The sequence below is a fragment of the Leptonychotes weddellii genome, chromosome 9 (assembly GCF_054177405.1).
Source record: "Leptonychotes weddellii isolate Sample4059 chromosome 9, ASM5417740v2, whole genome shotgun sequence".
NCBI classification, from domain to species: Eukaryota; Metazoa; Chordata; class Mammalia; order Carnivora; family Phocidae; genus Leptonychotes; species Leptonychotes weddellii.
This window is the reverse complement of record NC_138377.1, coordinates 124102177-124124619: the sequence shown is the minus strand read 5'-3', so window position 1 is coordinate 124124619 and position 22443 is coordinate 124102177. Positions and strand designations below refer to the sequence as shown.

The 22443-nt window shown below is 44.1% G+C and overlaps 1 protein-coding gene across 1 annotated transcript in view; it reads right to left on the bottom strand.

Annotated features, from left to right (window-relative positions):
* EFL1 (elongation factor like GTPase 1) overlaps window positions 1-22443 on the bottom strand; it is an 83933-nt gene that overhangs the window by 59518 nt on the left and 1972 nt on the right. Inside the window, exons 3-7 of the mRNA XM_081831895.1 lie at window positions 21369-21436; window positions 15772-15856; window positions 5571-5704; window positions 4282-4419; window positions 2594-2808 (exon numbers count right to left, since the gene is read on the bottom strand). Of these exons, the coding sequence (XP_081688021.1) occupies window positions 2594-2808; window positions 4282-4419; window positions 5571-5704; window positions 15772-15856; window positions 21369-21436 (640 nt within the window). The remainder of the gene's footprint in view (window positions 1-2593; window positions 2809-4281; window positions 4420-5570; window positions 5705-15771; window positions 15857-21368; window positions 21437-22443) is intronic.

Genomic DNA, 22443 nt, shown 5'->3' with positions numbered 1-22443 from the left:
GGGATTCTTAGATTTGACTTTAAAAGCATAATTTATAGGGGCGCCTGGGCAGTGCAGTCGGTTAAGCGCCTGACTCTTGGTTTCAACTCAGGTGGTGATCTCATGGGTAGTGAGATGGAGCCCGCACTGGGATCCGTGCTCAGCCCGGAGTCTGCTTGAGTTTCTCTCTCTCTCCCTCTGCTCCTCCCCACAAAGTTCTCTCTCTGAAGTAAAAATAAATAAATCCACCCAAATTCTGCTCTTTGAAAGACATTGTTAAAAGGATGAAACATCAAACTATAGACTAAAAGAAACTATTTATAAAACACATATGAGGGGCGCCTGGGTGGCTCAGTCATTAAGAGTCTGCCTTTGGCTCAGGTCGTGATCCCAGGGTCCTGGGATGGAGCCCCGCATCGGGCTCCCTGCTCAGCAGGAAGCCTGCTTCTCCCTCTCCTGCTCCCCCTGCTTGTGTTCCCTCTCTGTGTCTCTCTCTGTCAAATAAATAAAATCTTAAAAAAAAAAAAAAAAAAAAAAAACCACGTATGAGACAAAGGACTAGTATCTAGAAGATAAAAAGAACTCTCAAAATTCAACAGTAAAAAAAACAAACAATACAATTAGAAAAGGACTACACAGCAAAGGAGATCATCAACAAAATGAAAAGGCAATTTATGGGATGGGAGAAAATATTTCCAAATCCTATATCTGAAAAGGGATTAATAACTAAAATATATAAAGGGCTCATACAACTCAACAGCAAAAAAAACCAAAGAATGCAATTTAAAAATGGGCAGAGGAACTGAAGAGACATTTTTCCAAAGAAGATGTACAGATGGCCCACAGACACGAGATGCTCAACATCACTCAGCATCAGGGAAATGCCAATCCAACCATAACCAGATATCACCCTACATTTGTCAGAATGGCCACTATCAAAAAGATAAGGACTAACAAGTGTTGGCGAGGATGTGGCCACAGACAACCCTCGTTCCCCGCTGGTGGGGATGGAATTAGTGCAGCCAGGATGGAAAAGAGTATGGAGGCTCCCTGAAAAATGAAGAATAGAACTACCATAGGATTTGGTAATTCTACTTCTGGGTACTTATCTGGGGGAAAAAAAAAAAAAGAACTTGAGAAGATGTATGTAACCCCCGGTTCACTGCCAACATTATTTACAATAGCTAAGACATGGAAGCAACCTAAGTGTCCATCAAGAGATGAACGGATAAAGATGTGTATCATATATAATATATCCTAACATATACACACATATAATATCATATGCATCATACCACATAATCATATATATAATCTGTGGAATCAAAAAACAAAAAAACAAAAACACAAGAGCCTCCTAGATACGGGGAACAGACTGGTGGTTGCCAGAGGCAGAGGTGGGGGACGAAATGGGTGAAGGGGGTCAAAAGGTACGCTGACTTACAAAACACGTTAGCTCAGAGGATGTCGTGTGCAGCACATGAGAGAACAGTTAAATACAGTACAGCATATTTGAAAGCCGCTCAGAAAGTAAATCTTCGACGTCCTTATTACAGGAAACAAACATTCTGTACCAGCGTATGGAAAACTACACTTATCGTGGTGGTCATTTCACAGTCTATACAAATACAGAATCATTCTGTTGTACACTTGAAACTAATACAATGTTGCATGCTATTCATACACACCTCACTGAAAAATGAAAGAGAAAAGGAAAGAAAATAAGGCAAGGACACGAAGAGACGTCTCACCTGAGGACACACAGGACAAATGGGCACAGGACACGATGTTCCACAGTGCTAACGGTCAGGAAAATGCAATTAAGACCACAATAGCGTCACAATACACACCTGTCGGAATGGCTAAAAGAAAGTGACACCACTAAATAGCCGTGACAATGTGGAGAGACTAGATCACCTCACTGTGGGTGGGGTGTAAAATGGCGCCTCTTCTGGAAAACCAACACTAAACCTACAACTGCCATATGACCCAGCAAGCACATTCCCATGCGTTCATCCCGGAGAAATGAGAACTTACGTTCACAGAAAAACCTACACGTGAACATTTGTGGTAGCGTCACTCACAACAGCCCCAAATTGGGAAAACCCCAGATGTTGTTCATGCTCGAACAGCATCCACCCCAGGGAATACTGCTCAGCCACAGAAAGGAACCAACAGCTGATACATGCAACAACTGAGTTACGTCTCTAGAGAATTCCACTGCCCGAAAAGAAGCCAATCCAGAAAAGGTTACATAATGTGTGATTGTTTTTATAACATTGTCGAGATGACAAATTATGCAAACGGAAGACACCTGTGACTCCAGGGGTTAAGGGGGAGCAGGGGTGTGAAGGAAGCAGGGTGGCTATATTAGGGAGGGATCTTCGCTGGGATGGACAGTATCAATGTCAATATTCTGGCTGTGACATCGTGCTCCAGCTTTGCAAGATGCTACCGCTGGGGGGATACTAGGTAAAGGGTACAAGAGGACTCTATTCTTTCTTATAGCTCTGTTTCAATCAATCATTATCTCAACAGTAAAAAGTTTCATTAAAGAAATCACTTGTATACACAGTCCATGCGAAGAGATCGAAGGAGAGCCGAAGAGACTTACCCGAAGCCCCACCCATCTATTGCACTCGTAAACACCACATTGCCCTGATCCGGAGAGAAGTAGAGGTGAGAATCATCCGTGTCCTCCAAGCCAGTGCTCCAGTCATACACTTGCTCTCCTGGGTCAGAATTTGGATTCACTTGGGATTCAGTCTCTCTCTCTGCTCTTTCTTCTAGGACTTTAGAAGTAAAAAGAGTTCCTGTGAGTGCATTAATCTAGGAGAGAGGGTAAAATGGCAGAGTGTCACTAGATGCTTAGCACACCTGTGGTGGGAGATGCGCTGTCTAGAACCATCAGTCAATTTGGGCTCCATGGATGGAGTTGGTATTTACAACAATAATTAACCTGTTATCAACCCGTTCCTTCCAAACCCAGCAAGACTAAATTGTATGGCTTCTGTGAGGTCGTTTTATGACCCGAGGGAGTGGCATCCGCAACATGGGGCCTGGCGTCACTAGGAACTCATGACTCCACGATCCTAGTTCAGAGCCTGAGCCCGCTCCCTCACCAGTTCTCACACCTGGACTTGTCACCACTCTCCTCAGGCCCTTTTCCTTCCTGCCAATCCTTAGCTATTTCCCTCCCAAGTAAGTGACTTTATTTCCTACCACAGAGAGAAGATGGAACCTATTATTCAGAAATCCTGTAAGCTCCCGGGATTCCAACCGATCAGCCCGTGTCTGTCTGCAAAGACCGCTGGTCCCTCTCCTTCGGCCTCCCTGGTGCCCTTCCTTGTCTGATTCTGTAGGGAATTAGATCCATCCATTGATCCACGCTTTCTTGCTGCTCTACTTTGATCCCTTCCTCCCTTTGGCAAATAACTCTTCTCAACTGGTCTCATCAGTGGTACCCCACCGTTCTGAAGAAAGTCCAAACCTCCACGCGTGACACACAACGTTCCCCATAATGGAAACCCTATATTCCTTCCTACTCCCGCCTCCTGCTTCCCATGATCCCATTCTTCAGCAACAGCAAGTCACACGCAGCTCTTTGAATGAAACATCCTACTATGCTTTTTCCTGCGTTTACTTTGTATATCTTATTTCTTCTCTCCTAAACGCCCCGGCCATTAACTCCCGACCTTTTTCCATCTCAAGGCTTCTGTCCCATGACTCTTCCTAACTCTCCTCCCTCTGACCTGGTCTGGGTGAGGCAGCCCTCATTCACGTTTTCCAACCACACCCACACCTTCACGCTGCTCTCGAAAGATCTCTTTAAAGGTCTCCCCACCACACCTCAACATCTTTGAAGACAGGGACTCTGACCTGTCGGGACATTCACACTCCCCAGCACACAATGGACATCCCAGAATTCATTTATTCAACATATAGTTATGTAAATGTCTGCTGGGCAAATACATAAATGGTTGGGCAAAATGTCATCTCAAGGCAGGTCATAAAAAAACCAAGGAGCCTCCTAATATTGCTTCACTTTAGAACAAAGCTATAAGCTTTTTAGCAAGAGAGCTTCAAAACCTATTACCCAAGCTTTGTACTCGAGGGTGCTTCCGGGGGGTGGAGGGGACTCCTGAGGGGATGCCAGTCCCACTGTCTCTGCTGTAGTATGAGGACTCTAAGACACAGCAGTCCTAAGCCTAAAGACGCGAACTTCTGTGGCAACTTACCAGCTTCCTTACAACTCTTCTTGGAGTCCCAATTTTTAAAACACTGAAGTAAAGGATGAGATACCTGCTCTAAAATATTCTTGAGGTGAGAATAGGCTTCCTGCGGGGTGAATTTCAGTTCCACTATCAAACGATCTATCTTATTGATCACCAAAACTGGACGGATGTTTTCAAGCCAGGCTTGTCGCAGAACAGCCTGTGTCTGATGAAAACAGAAAGGCAAATGTAAAACTCACGATTTGAAATAAAGCACATGAGAAAATCCTGAATCGTAATCCGCTCATTTCCATTCTCTTGTATCACAACAGGTGCTCCCCAAACACTCACGAAGTCTACATCACAGAAGGAAAGAACAACAGACAAGAAACTGCCCTTGCCTTTATGGAACTGACGATTTAAGAAGGATAAATAAAATTGTGCAGAGTCTACTGAATAACGAGAAAACAAACAAATGCTCATGTTGCCAAAACACAGGCCAGAAAACCAGAGCATCCCCTGGAAGGCCCCACGTGCACCTTGCTGACCACCCCCACAGCGTTAACCTCCGTTCTGCTCTTCTGGAGTCAGGTGTACTAACGAGACTTATCTTGTCAGGACAGAGACTAAGGCTGTGCTTCTTGGGCTGGGGGACCGACACCCTCAGGGGAAACCAGAGGGGATGTGACAGGACAGTTACGGCACTTCTTGGAATTATCAAATTCCGTCCATTTGAGTAATTTAAAGCTTTTCTCATTCTTTTTAAAAAATATTACAACAAACAAGGGTATGTTAAGAAGTGGGATACAAAGGTGACAACATTTTTCGAGATAAAACGTTAGGCCTCCAAACAAGTCCTTGTAAGAACCGAGCTTGGAGAACCACTCCAAGGTCCATGCCCAGCACATCACCCTGGTGAACTTTTCCACCTTTGGTGCAAAGGAGAAACACTAGCTGGAGGGCACAGAGGATAGAGAGAGAGAAGGAGTGGGGGGCGGGAGTGGATGTGTAGGTGGAAGCCAACAGAAGAGAATTTTCCGTAGGGATGAAATGGCTCAGTATCTTGCCATCAACCACTTCTCCCAGTTCAGAATCCTCCCCAAATTCAGCATCTCTCCAACTCTGGCCAAGTCCCTCTCTGAGAGGGCATCACAGATGCTTCCAGGTACTTAAAGTCATCCTCGCCAAGATCCCTTCTGGGCGCGGGTGACTTAATGCCATCACTGACTGGAACATTATGGAATGAAATGTAAAACCAACTTTCTGACTGTCAGTGAACCGTCTAAAATGGCACAGAGCCATCAGCGGCCAGTCCCTCCTGTTTTACCCGCCTCCTTTATTTGACCCGTTACGTATTTCCACATTACGACCTACTACCTGTGGACAGACTCCTTCCACGGCATCGACCACGATGATGCACCCGTCACAAATGCGGACAGCTGTGGAGACTTCCGAGGAGAAGTCCACGTGTCCTGGAGAGTCTATCAGATTAATCAGGTACTCCTCGTTATCTAAAATAGAATTTGAAAACACACATTTTCAGTTGTGCAGGTACACGATCTTCTCCCGGAGGCGTTCTAGAATAAGAAAGGTGCTAAGAAATGACTGAATAAAGCTAAAGAAGCCAAAAAAGCTCAATCAACAGCTGTCGTTCCAACTTAGGAATTCCCACTGATGGAACTATTGATTCCAAGGAGCATCTATAGAAAACATTGAGGACTTTATTATTCCCAAAGTTACCACTTCCTAAGAGCTTAGTGTGAGCCAGGCACTGGGCTAAACACTTTTCATTGTGCTAATCACACATGTCTTCCTGAATCCTTACAGTATCTCTGCAAGATAAATGTTACTATTTCACTCCACAGATTCCAAGTGGAGACTAAAAGAAACCAATGCCAGGGCATAAAAGCTGTTCAAAGGGGGCCAAAACAGGAAATGCCAATTTAAAAAGACACAAAGCACTTGTCCACTGCTCCCCTTCAAGCTCTCGGAGAGCGGGCTGTGAACCTGAGATTTAGATTCAATTCTCCAAAAATTTAAGGAGGAGTTACTATGTGCCAAGCAAGGTGCTTTGTGCTCACACACAGACTGTACCTCCTTTTAGCCTCCTGACAAACAGGAGTATTGAGGTTTTAGTAGGATGATAACTCATGCAGACTTGTCCCAAGCACTGAAAGCCCCACATCCCATCAAACCCCAAAGTCGGTCCCACATCCCATTAACTCCTAGGTCAGTCCCAGACGAGCCAGAACAATGAGCCACCCTAGGTTACAAAGACTTCACGCTGGAACATAATGAAAGAAACCATGCAGAAGAATTGTAATTCATTAGATGTCTACGCTCATTCCCCATTTGCTAAACCTGAGAGAGAGCAAGCGAGCAGAGCAAACAGGAACACAAGTAGGGGGAGAGGGGCAGAGGCAGAGGGAGAAGCAGGCTTCCCGCCGAGCAGGGAGCCCGATTCGGGGCTCGATCCCAGGACCCTGGGATCATGACCTGAGTTGAAGGCAGGCGCTTAACTGCCTGAGCCACCCGGGCGTCCCCACAGTTCTCTTTTAAAGGCAAAGCAACCACTGAACATGCTCAGGCTCCCCCACATACTTTACTTCTGCTCTTCCTCCTAACTGTTTTTCTACTTCCGTGTGCTGCAGAGCTACTCCAGGGCCCGAGGGCTGGATAGTACACGTTGCAGGCCCTTTAGAGAATCTGCCCCAGTGCCCTGAACCAGCTGACAACTTGCCTCACTCCCTAGCTGACAGTGACACTGAGCAAGCACCACGTTTGTGGACTCCGCCTGGCACCGCCGTGCTAAGCATTTTGCAGACACTGGGTCGTGTTTACTAGCAACCACCCTTTGCAGTTGTTAGTACCATGAGCACAATTTCACAGAGCAGAAACACTAGGGCACAGAAAAGTTAAATATCTTCCTTGAGGACATCTAAGCGGAACCCGACTCCAACGTAAACTGCCTAAGATCAAACAATTCAAAACGGTAGAGTAGAAGTTCAAACCCATCTAACTCCAAAGACATACCTTTGACCACACCACTCAAGATGGCATCAAGTTCATCCCATGTGCTGAGAGTCCACTGGGGGTGAATTTCTAAACACTAGGTTAAGGATTCCAAAGTGCACCAGGGCTCAGTGGGAGAGAGTGCCACCAGTGAGCGATGGGCTGCTTCTTAGACACCACCAACCTGTCCCAGGTCTTCTAGTGCAAGGTGCGTTACAAGGAATCCTGGCTCTGCTGCACCCACCGGGGAAGGCTCCAACCAGACAGAGGACTGTGGACATCTCCAAAGAAAACCAAAGACATCAAAGGCCCAGGGCCCTGGGACAGTGGCCCCTGGGCCTCAGTGGAGCTTTTCATTGTCAGGGCTCACAGCACCCTTTGGGAGAAGCCCAAGCTCTCTACCAAATAAGGCAAAGGAAAATGAGCAGCACTAGCAGGGGTCTAAGGTCCTATCAGCTCCCATCACGTAAAACAGAAGCTGTGAGATTCCTAAAATCTCTCCACATTTTCCTAGCCTAACCCTTCACTTCATAGATAAACATGCCCCCAAAGGGAAGAGATGTGTGCAATGTCACACAAGGAGGAGCCAGCCAGAACACACCCAGGTCGGTCTAATGACCTTAGCCACTTCCTATAGAGGTCTTAGATTCCTTTATACTTTGCAGCTGGGGAAACAACACTTGCTCGCTCATTTGGATGAAGTCCAGACTCTAGTGTGGGAGAACTGTAAGCGCTCTCCCACCCTGCCTGACAACAGCCGGGCCTGAGACAGAACTTCCAGAGCTTGTGTCTGCTGTCAGGTCCCTTACAGAATTTAAAAATGCATCCACAGACAAACTTCGGGCTTCCTACATAAGAGTGCTCTTGCCTTTTATTGGGGTTACAGACCTTTTAGATGACGTTCAGAAAAACAAACACATCTACCTACCGATCCACCTATCCATCTATCCACCTGTCCATCTACCCTCCCCTAATTATGCATCCAATTCCAGACCCCTTGAAATTTATTCAAGGACAGCAAGTTCAGATCCCAAAAACAGAAAGCTAGTGATATACCAAGTGTTTTCACCTGCAAATAGGCAACATAAAAAATAAGAGTGTGTGACCAAAAACCTTTGGGAAGTGCGGGGCGGGGGGGGTGGGGGGTTCGGGGTGAGGAAGAGGCTCACAACACACGTATGTACTAAAGGCTCAGAGAAGCTCTGTAATAAAGAAGCCTGACTTCCCAAATGTACCTGACGAGAGAAAGGCTTCGGTCCGTGGTCACCCACACAGCTGAGAAGCACAGAGCTCAGCACACAGCAGGTCTCTGACTTTCAATGACTTTTTTTATCTTCACTCTTTCCAAGTAACTTCAAACTAAATTTCAAAGGTAAGGAAAAGAAGTCCAATATCCATCAGAGAAAAAAAAAAAAAAACAGCCGTAAACCCAACTCTTCTGCTGTCTTCAGCTACGCTGTGCCTCTTTAAGACTTGTGTCCCTGAATGCCATCTACCACCGTTTGTGTGTGTGGAGCATCAAACACACACACACAAATAAAAACAAAATAAAACAAAACAAAAACGGGTGTGGGGTTGATCACGTTAGATATTATGACTCCTGCTAAAGGAAATTTCAACTTCTAGGCATGCTAAATGACTTTTCTGATTTGCCACACGGTCCTAAAGGTGCATATGGACCGACTCCTGCTGGCGCATTAAGCCATACTTCCCAGGCATTCCAAAACACACCTCTTCATTTCAGGGACTGCTCTAATCCGCAGAGCGCCAATCCATTTTTTTTTTTCATGTTCCAGGAGACTGGGGAAAAGAAAAAGCTGGAAGCCCTGAAGTTAATCGTGGCAGGTATCTTGCAGACAGTTTCTGCTCAAGGGCGTTATGGGAAAATCGTCCCTCCCATGCCCGTGAGTCCTCCAGGCTTAGGGTGCCACGGGTAATTGCCTCATGGAAGGTGCATATCTGTCACCAGTGCCTGCCAAAGGTCTCCTCTGTGAAGAGGAAAACTTCACAAGGTCATGTGCAATTTCTGAAACACGGAGGACGCTCGCTAGCGCGCACACACAGAAAGCCGACAGGAGACAACGTGCCTTCAAACAAAGGGAGATGTCCATCCACTCATGGCCGAAGATCCGCACTTCATGCAAGTGTCTCTTCTGTTCTGGCGTGTTAGGAGAACACTAAATCTCACGACAACGGTATCAGGAACACGGACAAAACCCAAGCCACGTGAGAACACGTTCCCTGGCACATTACTTACAGAACATGCAACACTTACGGACAAAAGTTAGGCCCCAACTAAATGGTAACCACAGGAGTTTCCACAGGAAGTTTCCACAGGAAATACCACTACTATCCCTTTCTATTTTAAAGTAGTATATAAGATTATAGTAAATCAACTGATATGGTTCATTATTTCAGGGATCTGAAATAATGATGCATTTTATCTCGTATTTGCCGACACAGGTAACAGGTCTCTGCAGGGGAACCGAGTGGGTCTTCGGGAGAAGGCTGTTACAAGAAGAGGTCGTGGGTGGTTGATCCTGATGGTATGAATGTCAGAAGTGAGGTGGTTTAGGGAGGAGTGAGACAATGACCTACAAACAACTATGAATGACAAACAAATGAAGTTTTCTTGTCGCATGGCCCCATCCCGAAGTCCTCTCCAGACCCTCCCCCCGACATGAAACAAAGGAGACCACATGTGGGCCACCTCTGACTACGGGTGACCTCACCGGCTTGTGGTTTTTCTCGGCGTGCCCATCTGTGCCAGCCACTCGGTACTGGGGCCGCACCCTGAACTTGGACATCATTAGGAACCTCGCCACCTTTGAAATGCTGCTGCGTGGGTAGGAAATCTAGCAATTACATGACTACACTGTCTTGACCTTTCTACTTACTGGCATTTTTGCCTGTAAGGATAAAATAAGAACCAGAATAAAGAAGCCTTGTGTAAAAAAAAAAAAAAGGGTTGATGTTCATCTCTTGGAACCTACGTTCAGGGTTCCAAACCTTGGCAACCTGCTTAGAACCGGTGTTTACTTCAACCTGGAGGGAAAGTCAGAGACCAAGGGCTATCTTTCACTCAATTTCACACGGGTCGTACGTGTCACTACTGTAAGCTGCTGCAAGACTGAAAGCAGCACGCCCCCGACCAAGACGGGGCTAGGGGAATGTGGGGCGGGAAGGATGAATGAGCATCTGTTTTCAAGATGAGACAGACTGGAGTGAGCATCCTTAAAAGCTAATGGTCAAGTTGTCAGTGAAGATACAGGAGAGAAGAAACTCAGCAGGAGCCAAGTCCCGAGCACACGTCTGTCAGTAGCCCTGAGGACCAGCCAAGACCCCAGCCCGGGAGAAGAAGGAAGAAGTGTAGCGCTAGCTCTGTCCGTGGTTACAGTTCTGCTCGGAGAAATGACAGAAGGCAAAGAAACTGAGGCCCTTGGAGGGACTGGCAGTGAGATGACCGATCTGGGCTGTCAGAGACGGGCAGTGAATGGAGGATGCGGACGGGGCTCAAGGAGCTGGAGAACTTGAGGAAGTCCAAGAATGGGAACTTCACCCCACAGGTGAGAGAGCAGGAGGATCGAAGACTGTGGGGAAGCAAGTATTCCAACCTGAAATGTCAAAGATGGGCAGTTCCAGAAGATGCTAACAACCAGAAAGCCGTGACAGCGAGTGGGTGAAGAAGTGGAGATCTACACACTGCCGCTATTGAGAGGCCACGCTGTCGGGGGGTTCATTGTCAGGAATGGTAAAACCTACCTTGGCAGATCTGGGTAAAAAGGAAAATGACGAGTCAGGTGCTAAGGTCACTAATGAGTCTGCACCATCCTCAGGAGCTGACAAGGACAGGAAAGAGGAGAACAGTTAGACTATATGAATCTCCAAAGAGAGGGGAGTTTTAAAACAAGGCTGGAAGAATGAAGCTTTGAACCAGACGCAGGGAATGAAGAGAATGGCAACCCCATGTCTTAACCCAGAGACGGATGGAGCAGGGAAGAATGAGTCCAAGGAGAGCAGTGTCCTGGGAAAACAGCCAGGCCGGCAGCGGAGGAGAGAACATCAACAAAAAGACGTTGAGGTTGGAGAGATGCTTGTTTACCTTGGAACCTTTGCAAAGTACGTTTTGGGAAGGAAGGGAATAGCAGGAGGTTGAGGGAGGGGTGTTAACATCACAGAGGAACATGGGGAAGAGACGGGTAGGGAGGCTCCCAACCTGGGCGGTGACCAAGGACAGCAGGGATGCGGGCAATGCTGGCTGCAAGACGTCTCTAAGCAGCCCCAGCAATCCCTCGTGGACAGGAGAGAGGCACACTTCAGGAGCCATCAGCCATGGTCTGGACTGACCGACCTCCAAGAGACTCCTGGTCCAAGTGAACAAGCTGGAAACGGAATCATTTGGTTCCCAGGACCACTGCCGCATGCTAACCCCTCTCTCCTTGGGAAAGTTTCTGAAACTCCCTGAACTCCACTCTGTATGTATGTAAAATGAGGGTAGTATCCATCTCACAGTGTTGCTGTGAGGAATACCCATGAAATCATGTATATGAGGCACTCGGCTTAGAATGAAACCATCATGCACCCATTTTCTTATACCCAGCATCAACAGAATGCTTCACAGAATACATTATCTTAAGAGAAAGAAGTCTGACCTTTAGTCAAACAAGGGACAGACGATGGAACCACCCCACCCCCCCCGACTCCTAGCCTTAGTCCTATAAGTAGGACAATAATTGGGACCGTGGGTTACTGTTCACACTTCCAGAAGGAAAAGGAAGCTACTGCATCTCAGTAAGAAAGGCTTTCCGGCACATGCTGGCCTGGTGTGAATGTGGGTGGCACGACTCGGTCTCCCACTGGCCCCGTCTTTGCAGATTAAGACCAGAGAGCCTGTCCTTGGCCTCCAAGCAGCACGCAGTTGCCTCGTGAATGAACGCGGAGTGTCTCCCTGAACCAGGCTGTTAGCTGGCCTGGGGGCCTCACATTACAAACCGGAAGCCTCTAAGTTAAAGCCCGCCGCAATTTTTCCATGGGTGGGGGGGGGTTCACAAATTTGTAAAGAAGTTGCCAATAGCTTAAAAATTGGAAGATTTTACCAAAAGCTCAATGCCAACTCTTCTTGAAAAAGCAGATTCCCACAGAGCATCAGTCCATTGGAGCAGAATGGCATCTGCCCCCACCTGGGGGTCTTGGGGGGGTACTTCAGGGGTGGGTACAATTAATTCACTTTCTGCCTGCCTTGCTCAGGTAGAGGTTATCGATACGAACATCATGTCAAGAACTAATAATATACGATTTAAAAGTCACATGTGACTGGTGCTGTAAAAAGTAGTTAATGATCTGGGGGAAAATTCAGTTAAGACACTTACCTCACAGCTTGTGTGCATGCGCACGCACACACGTAAAATTATGGCTGGATTAGATGCAAAAACTGAAAACATAATGTGGTAAAACTAGGGGTGATTCTTATTTCATTCTTGTGTTTTACTGCATATTCTATAATATGTTGAATTTTCTACAACACATACAAATTTGTAAATGTATTTAGAATTTTTAAAAAGATGAATTAGAATGAACATTTCAGAAGTTCTGCAATAGTAATATTTATTCACAAGTATAAAGAATGGCTACACAGCAGAAATGGCAGCAATATGCCGAGACTATTCGAAGAATACTCTATGAATTTCAAATTATTTGACCCATTTAAAGACATTTCTCTCATCTTTATCTGAATTCTGGGCTAAAGGATTCAAAGGAATGACATACCCTTAGGATTTTTTTTATAGAATGTACAATGTATAGTATTTCCTAGCTCTTGAAATGACTAGATAAATGGATGGTATCCCTGTGGGAAGGACAAAGAGAGGTAAGAAATAGGGAAATAACAAGGTTTAACAATATGGTCCCAACATTTGTAGCAAATTTGGGTCACAAATGTAAAGATGAGAGGCTCCATTTTCTCAAGGAAGAACCGGGTCCCTGGAAAATGCAAAGTATCACCTTCTACAACATAACTGGGTTCTCCACACCATTTCAATACCATACCTGGGTTTTGTAAGCATGTTTCCTTTAAACGAGGAAAATGCCCTCCCTTTTAATCCAAATAAGGATTTGAAAAAATTTTTGAAAGCCAGTTAAATCCAGAGTCAGAACCAGTAAAGACTAAATTAACATTGAGTGCAGAGATTCTTAACAAAGAGGTTATTTGGAAGGGGGCAGGAAGGAGGGGAAGACACGGGGAGATAAAAATCACCTGTGGAGTTTCTTCAACCAACAGGTTTCCCTTCTCCCGGAGGGGGTCCCCTTCAGACTGTCCCACCTTCACAGCAGGAATACCCTCTTGCCGAGTCAGTGCTGAGATATAGATAAGAATGTTGTCTTATCTTGGAGGCGTTCGGACAGCATGTCCTCACTCAACACCTCCAACTTCTATCCCCATTTTGTACGTAGGGAAAAGAAGACTCTGCACCAATCATCAGGTGTAGCAACTGGCTATGCCCAAGCCCCCTCTAGGCAGTCATGCTCACAAAGAGACACATTTGATCCTCCATGACTCCACTCCAATCACCACTCAACACACTAGGAGGTGACCGTCCAACCCAAGGGTGGCCAATCCATAGGTGCAACCTCTGCCAGGGCCCAGCATAAAAAGATAAGCTAGGCCACATCTTGCTCCTGAGAATGTGTGATTAGAAACACAAGACAAAGCAGCAGTAAGCAATGGAAATAGGGTGGAAAAAACAGAAGTTGAGATGAGAGGTCAGGGCAAAGTGAGTTTATGAAGATGGGGACACTAAGAGTAAGCAAAAGCTACGAAAGAGAGAAAAGACTTACAGGGTAACAGAGGCAAAGACAGAGAATGAGACCCAGGGATGATAAAAGTGGAGTTCCAGAAAGATCCATTAACTTGTACTAATGGTCTCTAGGGCCACCTTGGGTCCAGAATCAACATCCGGCTTCAATTTCTATGAGATGTCACTCGATGTTGCTGTTTTTTTGGTTTTCATGAATACTGTCTCCAATATCGTGATACTCATTATCTTTCAATAAGCCATCCCACCCCAGCACAAGCAAGCTAAAGTCTTGGTTCTGTGCAGTCAAGAAAGCGTATCTAAAACAATGAGTGCGAGATGCCCAAGGTCAGGGGTCAACAAAGCAGAGGTTAGACCATTCAACCCCCAGGGTCCTATAGCCATTCTACGACAACACCATGCCAGGGAGACAAGTGAATTGGAATGGGTGTTATGTGATATAAAGTAAACCTTAATAAAATGGTTAAAAAGGGGATGGCAGAACTGGAGACCAAATTCAGAGGCAACAACTAAAACTGACATCTAGAGGAATCGTCAAATAAAAACAGACTAACGAGTGTGGAGAGGAAGGCACAAATCTCTTGAAGTCTATAAAAAATAAGGGGAGATGGTAAATAAACTGACCCATGCCACACGAGGACATACCCTTTAAAATGAGAGGTAGTTTTAAAAAGATAAGGCATTACTTTAAATATTAAACATTAGGAATTCACTGAGAATACCTAAGAGCTTCAAAACTGGTTTAGTACAAAAATATTTTGCAGACTGACGTCAAAGAGAATAGAGCTGTGCCTCAGGCAGAAGGCCCCCTGGTGCCAGGGCCAGACACAGGGCACTGGGAAAGATGAGCCACAGATCAGTCACGTAGGGAAATGAAATACATCTTTATTATTTTCTTCTAATTATAAAAAGGCACATTTTGTGTAAAGTTTCCAAAGAGTACAAAAATAAATATTTTAGAAAATGTAAGTTTCACATAACTCAGCCCCTGGAGATAACTGGTGTTAAGGTTTTAGTGTGCATCCTTCCAGACATCTGTCTACACACGTAATATTTTATTACCAAAACACACTCTTACCGTACAAGTATTTATTCTGCGACTTGCTTTTTGCCTCAACATATTTTTCCTATATTATCACATAGAGATCCAACAGGTGTTCGTATGCTTATCACGGTAAGGAAGTATCAGTGTACTTGACCATTTTCCAAAGACAGACATAAAGGTTGTTGGCATTTTTTTAACTAATACAAACTTTTTGGTGAACATCACTGAATATATATCTCACATACTTGTAATACTATTTCTGTCACGTAAATTCCTGTAAGTATTACCATGAAAATGACATCCTGATTTGGGGAAAGCAAGCTGTAATGATCATGGCAACTCAATTAAGAAAGATGCTAAATCCAACACTGGGGCCATAGGACAGAATAAGGATCCAGCCAGGAATTGGAACACTAAGGCTGAGCCAGCAAAGTCCTGAGACTCTTGACCATCCTTGTGAAGAAATCCATACAATCGCCTGGGTGGATGGGAGGCAGGTGTGAACTGCCCGTTCTTCTGCCCTCAAGCCAGTCAGAGGTCCCCATCTGCATCCAAGTCTGGACAGCCTGTCTCTGACAACAGATCATCTGGAGGCCAGAATGAAATGTGTGGAATATAAAGCAAAGAAACTGAGGCATACAATTAATTCAGAAAGAGAAAGAAGGACACTGAAGATACAAAACTATTTTTCTTTAAAACACAGATTTACCTTTTGCATAATGTAGTGAAATGGCACTGGATTTCATAGTGATCCCTCGAACCTGTTCATCTTCTCTGCTGTCCATGTACCTTAACTGTAAAAATGCAACAAAAGCATCCTTACTTCCCAATGAATGAAAATGTCAACATTAAAATGGACTGAGTTGGACTTTTGCTTTAAACACATAATTTTTAAACTAAAAGCCCTCTGTATTTGTTACAAGTGGGGAAGGTCTGGAGAACTTTCTGAACGTATTCCAATACCGCACACCCTCCCAGAGTGCTGCTCATTCACATGTGGGCCGTGAATGACTGGGTACTCTGTGAACAAGTCACAGAAAGTAGCGTGCGGAGGAATCCCTTCTGCACATCCAGAACAGAGCCTGTCTTTCCCTACTCCTAGGCTGTTTGACAAAGTCCCAGCAAAGATTGAAACAGGTGTCTAGAATCATGAGGAGCCTTCACTCCTTTCCCCAAATCAGCAGATTTTAAACACGTTTTTTAAAAAAAGAGTATGGTGGAAAATATTTCTAACGTGACCAGTTAGCTGACGGCTTTCATCAGTGTTAATGCCACAAACAAGGGCCCACACCTCAATCTCTGGGCTCCGCAGCACATCAACACTGACTGAGCCACCACTCCTCTGCACCCCCCCGGCCCTGCGCGCCTCACTAACTTCCTTCCCTCCTCTCCAGGACCGCCGTCGCTTGCCCTGCTGTACTTCTCTCCACTTTGTCTCCTTTGAAAAATTCTTCGCCTTTACATTGACTCACTTCTTTCACTCAAATGTTTCAGGAATAACTTATTGACATGGGACTGCCACATTGACTCATCCCGCATCAACTTAATCTGCTGACAGCCTTCCATTCCCGCAGCTCTGGCAAAACCAAACTCCTAAAAGCTACAGTGACCTCTGGCCAAACACAATCATCCTTTCTAACCTTCTGTCTTCCTGATTTCAGTGTGGCATCAGACAGACATAGCTCCTGACCCTTGTGTGCGGGTGTGGACACACGCACTTGTGAGATTCTTCTAGGAGTCTGCAATCTCCTAGCTCCCTTCCTAGCTCTCCTGAGATGGTACTGCTGGTTCCCCTTCACCTCTTTGACCTCTGAGGCCTTCCTCCAAAGTCTTCGTCCCTGGTCATTCTTCTACACGTGTTTTTAAGCACTGAGTTGATACAAAACATATATATAGCAAAAAGAATAATACAGTGAACACCTGTGTGTGTGCCATCCTATTTAAGAAAGAAAAAGATTTATGTTACTTTTGACGTCCTCCTGTGGCCCTGGCTCAGAGGTAACTACTATCCTAAATTTTACCTTGTTCATTCACTTGCTTTCTTTATAAGTTTTAAAAATGAGTGTACCACTAAGCAATATATCATTTAGAGTTGCAGGTTTTAGGCCCTATACCAATGGAATCATACTCTACATACATACATATGCACACACATACATATATGGTACCGTCACTTTGTCTCTGCTCAATATCATATTCCTGAGATTTGTCCATATTGATGGGCAGACATAGTCATCATTCACTCATTTCCATTACTGTAGGATTCCACTACACAAAGCCACCACACCTTATTCATCCATGCTGTTTGTGATGGGACAGGTGGATGGATTCTAGTTTTTTAAACTATCATTGAGCTATCATTAACAGATGAATGTCTGTCTCTTGGTAGACTACCTAGAAGTGGAATTTCTGAGATATTAAATGCGCACATCTTCAACATTACTAGCTATTTCCACATTGTTTTCTGAAGAGACTGAACTGTTCCACACTTTAAAGAGTGAATCAGAGCCTCTCCTGCCAGACCTCAGCAACACCTGAAATGGTCAGGCTATTTTTCAAATCAGATGGATGATAATATTTTTCTAATTTACATCTCTCCAATTATCAGTGGGGTTGAGTAACCTTCTATGAGTTTACCCTGAGTTGTTTTTTTTTTTTAAAGATTTTTTATTTATTTATTTGAGAGAGAAAGAATGAGAGATAGAGAGCATGAGAGGGAGGAGGATCAGAGGGAGAAGCAGACTCCCTGCTAAGCAGGGAGCCCGATGTGGGACGCGATCCTGGGACTCCAGGATCATGACCTGAGCTTAAGGCAGTCGCTTAACCAACTGAGCCACCCAGGCACCCCGTACCCTGAGTTTCTTGTTCAAGATGTTTGTCCATCTTTTTAATGGTTGTGTTATAGATTTATTCTGTTTTGGATAAGAGTTATTTATAATCACTGAATATTAGACCTTAGTCAATTATGTGTCATTATTTCCCCCAGTTACCAGGCTTGTCTTTTAACTTTCTTTATGGTATCTCCTGAAAAATAGATGTTCTTAGTTTTAATGTAGTTGAGTTGATCAAACTTACATAATTGTATGTACTTCTTTGTTTTATATAAGAAATCTTCTCTTAAGGTCATAAAAGTATCGTCCTGTATTATTTTCTACAAATTTTATAATTGTGCTTCTCACATATAAGTATTTTAATTACATGCTACTGATTTTTGTGTGCTGTGTTAGGTAGAGGCCCAGTTTTATTTATTTTCCACATAGATAACCAACTGCCCAAGGACAACGCATAGAGAGGCTCGGGCTCCCTGCTCGGCAGGGAGTCTGCTTCTCCCTCTGACCCTCCTCCCTCTGACCCTCCTCCCTCTCATGTTCTCTGTCTCTCATTCTCTCTCTCAAATAATAAAATCTTAAAAAAGAAAAAGAAATGCCACCTCTGTGATAAATCAGGATCCCTGTTTCTAGGCCTGCTATTCTGGGCCACCGGTCAATTTTATCCCTCAGCCAACTGCAAACCACAAGCTATCGTAGATTCATAGTAAGTCCTGCTATCCGGTAAGACACATTGCACACCCTACTCTTCTTCAGACATGTCTTTACAGACAAGTCATTACTGGCCCTTTGTTCTGCATGATTTTTGAATCAGCATATCAAATTCAAATTTTAAAAAACTTGAAATTTTTTACAAGAACTACTTACAGGTCAACATGAAAGAAAACTGTCATTTTAAAAATACTGAGTCCAGGGCGCCTGGGTGGCTCAGTTGGTTAAGCGACTGCCTTCGGCTCAGGTCATGATCCTGGAGTCCCGGGATTGAGTCCCGCATCGGGCTCCCCGCTCAGTGGGGAGTCTGCTTCTCCCTCTGACCCTCCCCCCTCTCATGCTCTCTCTCTCTATCTCATTCTCTCTCAAATAAATAAATAAAATCTTTTAAAAATACTGAGTCCAGCAATCTGTGAGCATGGTCTAGCTCTCCATGTATTTACGTTTTCCCCAATATCTCACAGGGACACTTTTTATGCTATATAAGTGCTATATTTTCTGCTTATTGCTCATGTATACTCTTTTCAATGACTTTTGTATCCTGAAGGCTGCTAAATTCTTATTAATATCCTAACAATTTATCTGTATACTCTTCTGCGTTTTCTACAAAGTCATACCACCCTTTCTGAAACTCCTATTTTTCTTTTTCGCTTTATGGTTGTGGCAGAACCTCCAGGGCAGTGACAGCAGAAGCGAGAACACAATGAGCAGAAGGGGGAAGGAGCTGCCCTTGCCTTATTCCTGAATACAAATGCAAAAATGTCAACAATGCATCATTAAGGGTGCAGGATTTTTTGTAAATACTCCATATCACAGTGCAGAAATTCCCTTCTACGTCTACTTCGCTAAGAGGTTTTATCAAAAAGGAGGCTGAATTCTGTTTTCTGCATCTACTGAAATGATCATGACATTCCTACCTTTAATCTGTTAACATGGTGAAATGACATATTAAACCAATCTTAAATTCTTTGTGATAAACTCTATTTAGCTATGAAAAACTAGCGCTTTATACAATTCCAGATTCTGCTTCTTAATAATGGCTATAACTTTTGCATCTCCCATCACATGGCTGTTATGGGATTGTCCCATCCTGTATTATTACTCTCGCCCACTTCGGGAATCAAGGTGGGGGGCTGGAGAGTACTCCCTGCTTCCTCCCCGCTGTGTTCCGGAATGGATGAGCAAAACTGAGAACATTTGTTCCCTGAATGTGTGCTAGAACGAGAGAGTTAAACCATCTGGACCTTGTGGAAAGATTTCTGCCAACAAATTCCATTTCTGGAATGACTATTTTCTCTTTCTTCCTGACCCCACCGTGGTGGGTCCCAGCTCTCCATCTCTAAGCCTGTTGCTGGGCTGCTGCCCATCTTGTCCCACTCCCACCTTTCCCATCCCTGCAGCACTTTCTTTCCTAGCAGGCTGCACTTCTCCTCCTTGCCTTTCTTCTTGATCAATTTTGCTAGATATTTATCACTCATGTTAAAAGATGACCAGAAATTGTCTGTATTGCTAATATTTTTTAACAGACTATCTTTCTAGAGAAATTTTAAGTTCAAAGAACAACTGATCGGTGAGTACAGAGGCTCTCAAACACCACCCCCAACACATTCACACGCAGTTTCCCTATTATTCACACCTTGTGTTAGTGCAAGCGCGGTACACATTACACTTAATGAACCCCTATCAACGCATCTTTATGAACTGAAGTCCCTAGTTCACGTTAGGGCTCACTCTTTACATGTGTAATGACCTGTGTCCACCTTTACTGTATCACAGGTGTTGTTTATAACAATCTTTTCCAAGAACTGACTTCAGCTTCATTGATCTTTTTTATAATATATTTGTTTTCTACTTCGCTAACATGTGCTTTATTATTTCCATCTACTTACTTTAGGGCTATTGCACTTTTCAAACTCCTCAGGTAGAGGAAACACAAGCAGTTCCTTATCTCGCTCAGTCTGGTTTCCTCAGTCCCTCCGCGTGGCACCTCAGGCCAGTCCTCACGCCACCTGCCTCCAATGTTCGAGTCTGGAACCAGTCTCCTACAGCTACTTTCCTATTCATTCCTGCTTCTCTACCTCCTCTCCTCTCAGTTCCCAGTTACCTGACAAATTCTGCTGATTATGTCCTAAATTCATTAAGGGAAGGGACATCTCCATTTCTCTAATGCCAGTAACTTATTCCACATCCTTTCACTCAGAGCTGGAAACAAACATCTCTTTAACTTCATTTCCTAAAACACTGTTTTCCATCATGACACTCAAGACTTCGGAAGCCCTCCTCTGGTACTCAAGTTAGCCTTCAAGTTCTTCTATAATCCAATACCTTCTCTCCACCAACGTGTTTTCCTCTCCCAGTAGTCTCTAGGCAAATGTTCCACTCAAATCAAGCACAACACACAAATTAACCTTGATCCCCATTACCCATCTTATCCCCCCACCTGATGGTTTCTCCACCTTCTCTTCAAACCACATAACTCATCCCCATGAAGAATCTCGTCCTCTGTGGAATGTTCCACAATTGTGCCAGGCTATCACTGGACTTGTTGCAAAAACTCATTTTTGCATTTATAACATATTCATATAAAGCAATGTAAAAATAGCTTTTTCTCAACACCTATTTTATTTTGCTAACTAGATAAGCAGCTTCTTAGACACATAAACTGCACTTCACACTCTTTCAGGATCTCTCAGAACACATGACATTGTAGACAGCTAATACTTACTGAAAGGCAACAAGTATTCATCAAATAAATAGAACAACTTACCTTACCCGCCAGGCGGCTGGAGATGACCCCATTGCTAGACAGAAGACAGTCAGTCAGAGTAGTTTTTCCTGTTAAAATAACAATTTTAATTCAAATCTATTTTTTTTTCTAAACAGGAAGGGAGATGTACCGCACCAACAGAGTTAACTTCTGACTATGAGAACTGGTTTTGCAAAGATTTCCTATTTACCTATACAGAGTGAAGCAAGACCTAATGAGCATTTAGACTTCTGAACAGAATACCATCTGGAAGGACACAGACTCTACTGCTCAAAGTGCTGTAATTTATATTTCCACCCCGAGGGATCTCATCACCCTCACCCGAAAAGTTGTCAAGTGACTTTTTTCCCCCCAGGGTAGTTTTGTTTTGTTTTTTGTTTTTTTTTTTTAAACAGAGGCATCACGTATAGAGTCAAATGCAGACTCCTAGGTGATGAGATAAACCAACATGCCAATCAAAAGACGGAACATCTGATAAACGATACGTAGTTAGTAAAATCTGTTCTACAAGAATTTGACCTAGTTCATCATAATTATTAATCATCTGATATCCGTAATAGTGACCATGCTATTAACTTACACTCTTGATAGCTTAGAATGACAAAAAGATAGCAAAGCACTCATTTTTGTCTCTGAATGGCATACTGGGTAAACCACCACCAAAAAAACAGAATATAATCTTCTGCCATATTTCCTCACGTACAGCCTTGGCTGGTATTTGCCAGTTAAACTGTCTTAAGAAAATGCTTACTTAGCAAAGAAATTCAGGAAATTTACCCTTAGCTCCTACTGTGAGGGCATCAGCTACACTGCAGCTACTCCCAAAGTTACCTAGAATCCAAACATAAAGCTAGGGAGCTACTATGTAATAAAAAAGTCTTTGTAGACTCAAGTACACACAGTTTCATACAAGGTTTTATGAAGTCTACACAATCTGAAGTGGCAGATAACTTTGTTTAAAGAGTGCTGCTTATATGGTTACTGCAGCTGGGCTCAAGTAGCAAAAGGAGGGTCTTTTCTTTAAGACAAACAAGTCCGAGAACACTCTGGGAACTGCAGCAAAGCCATGGAATCT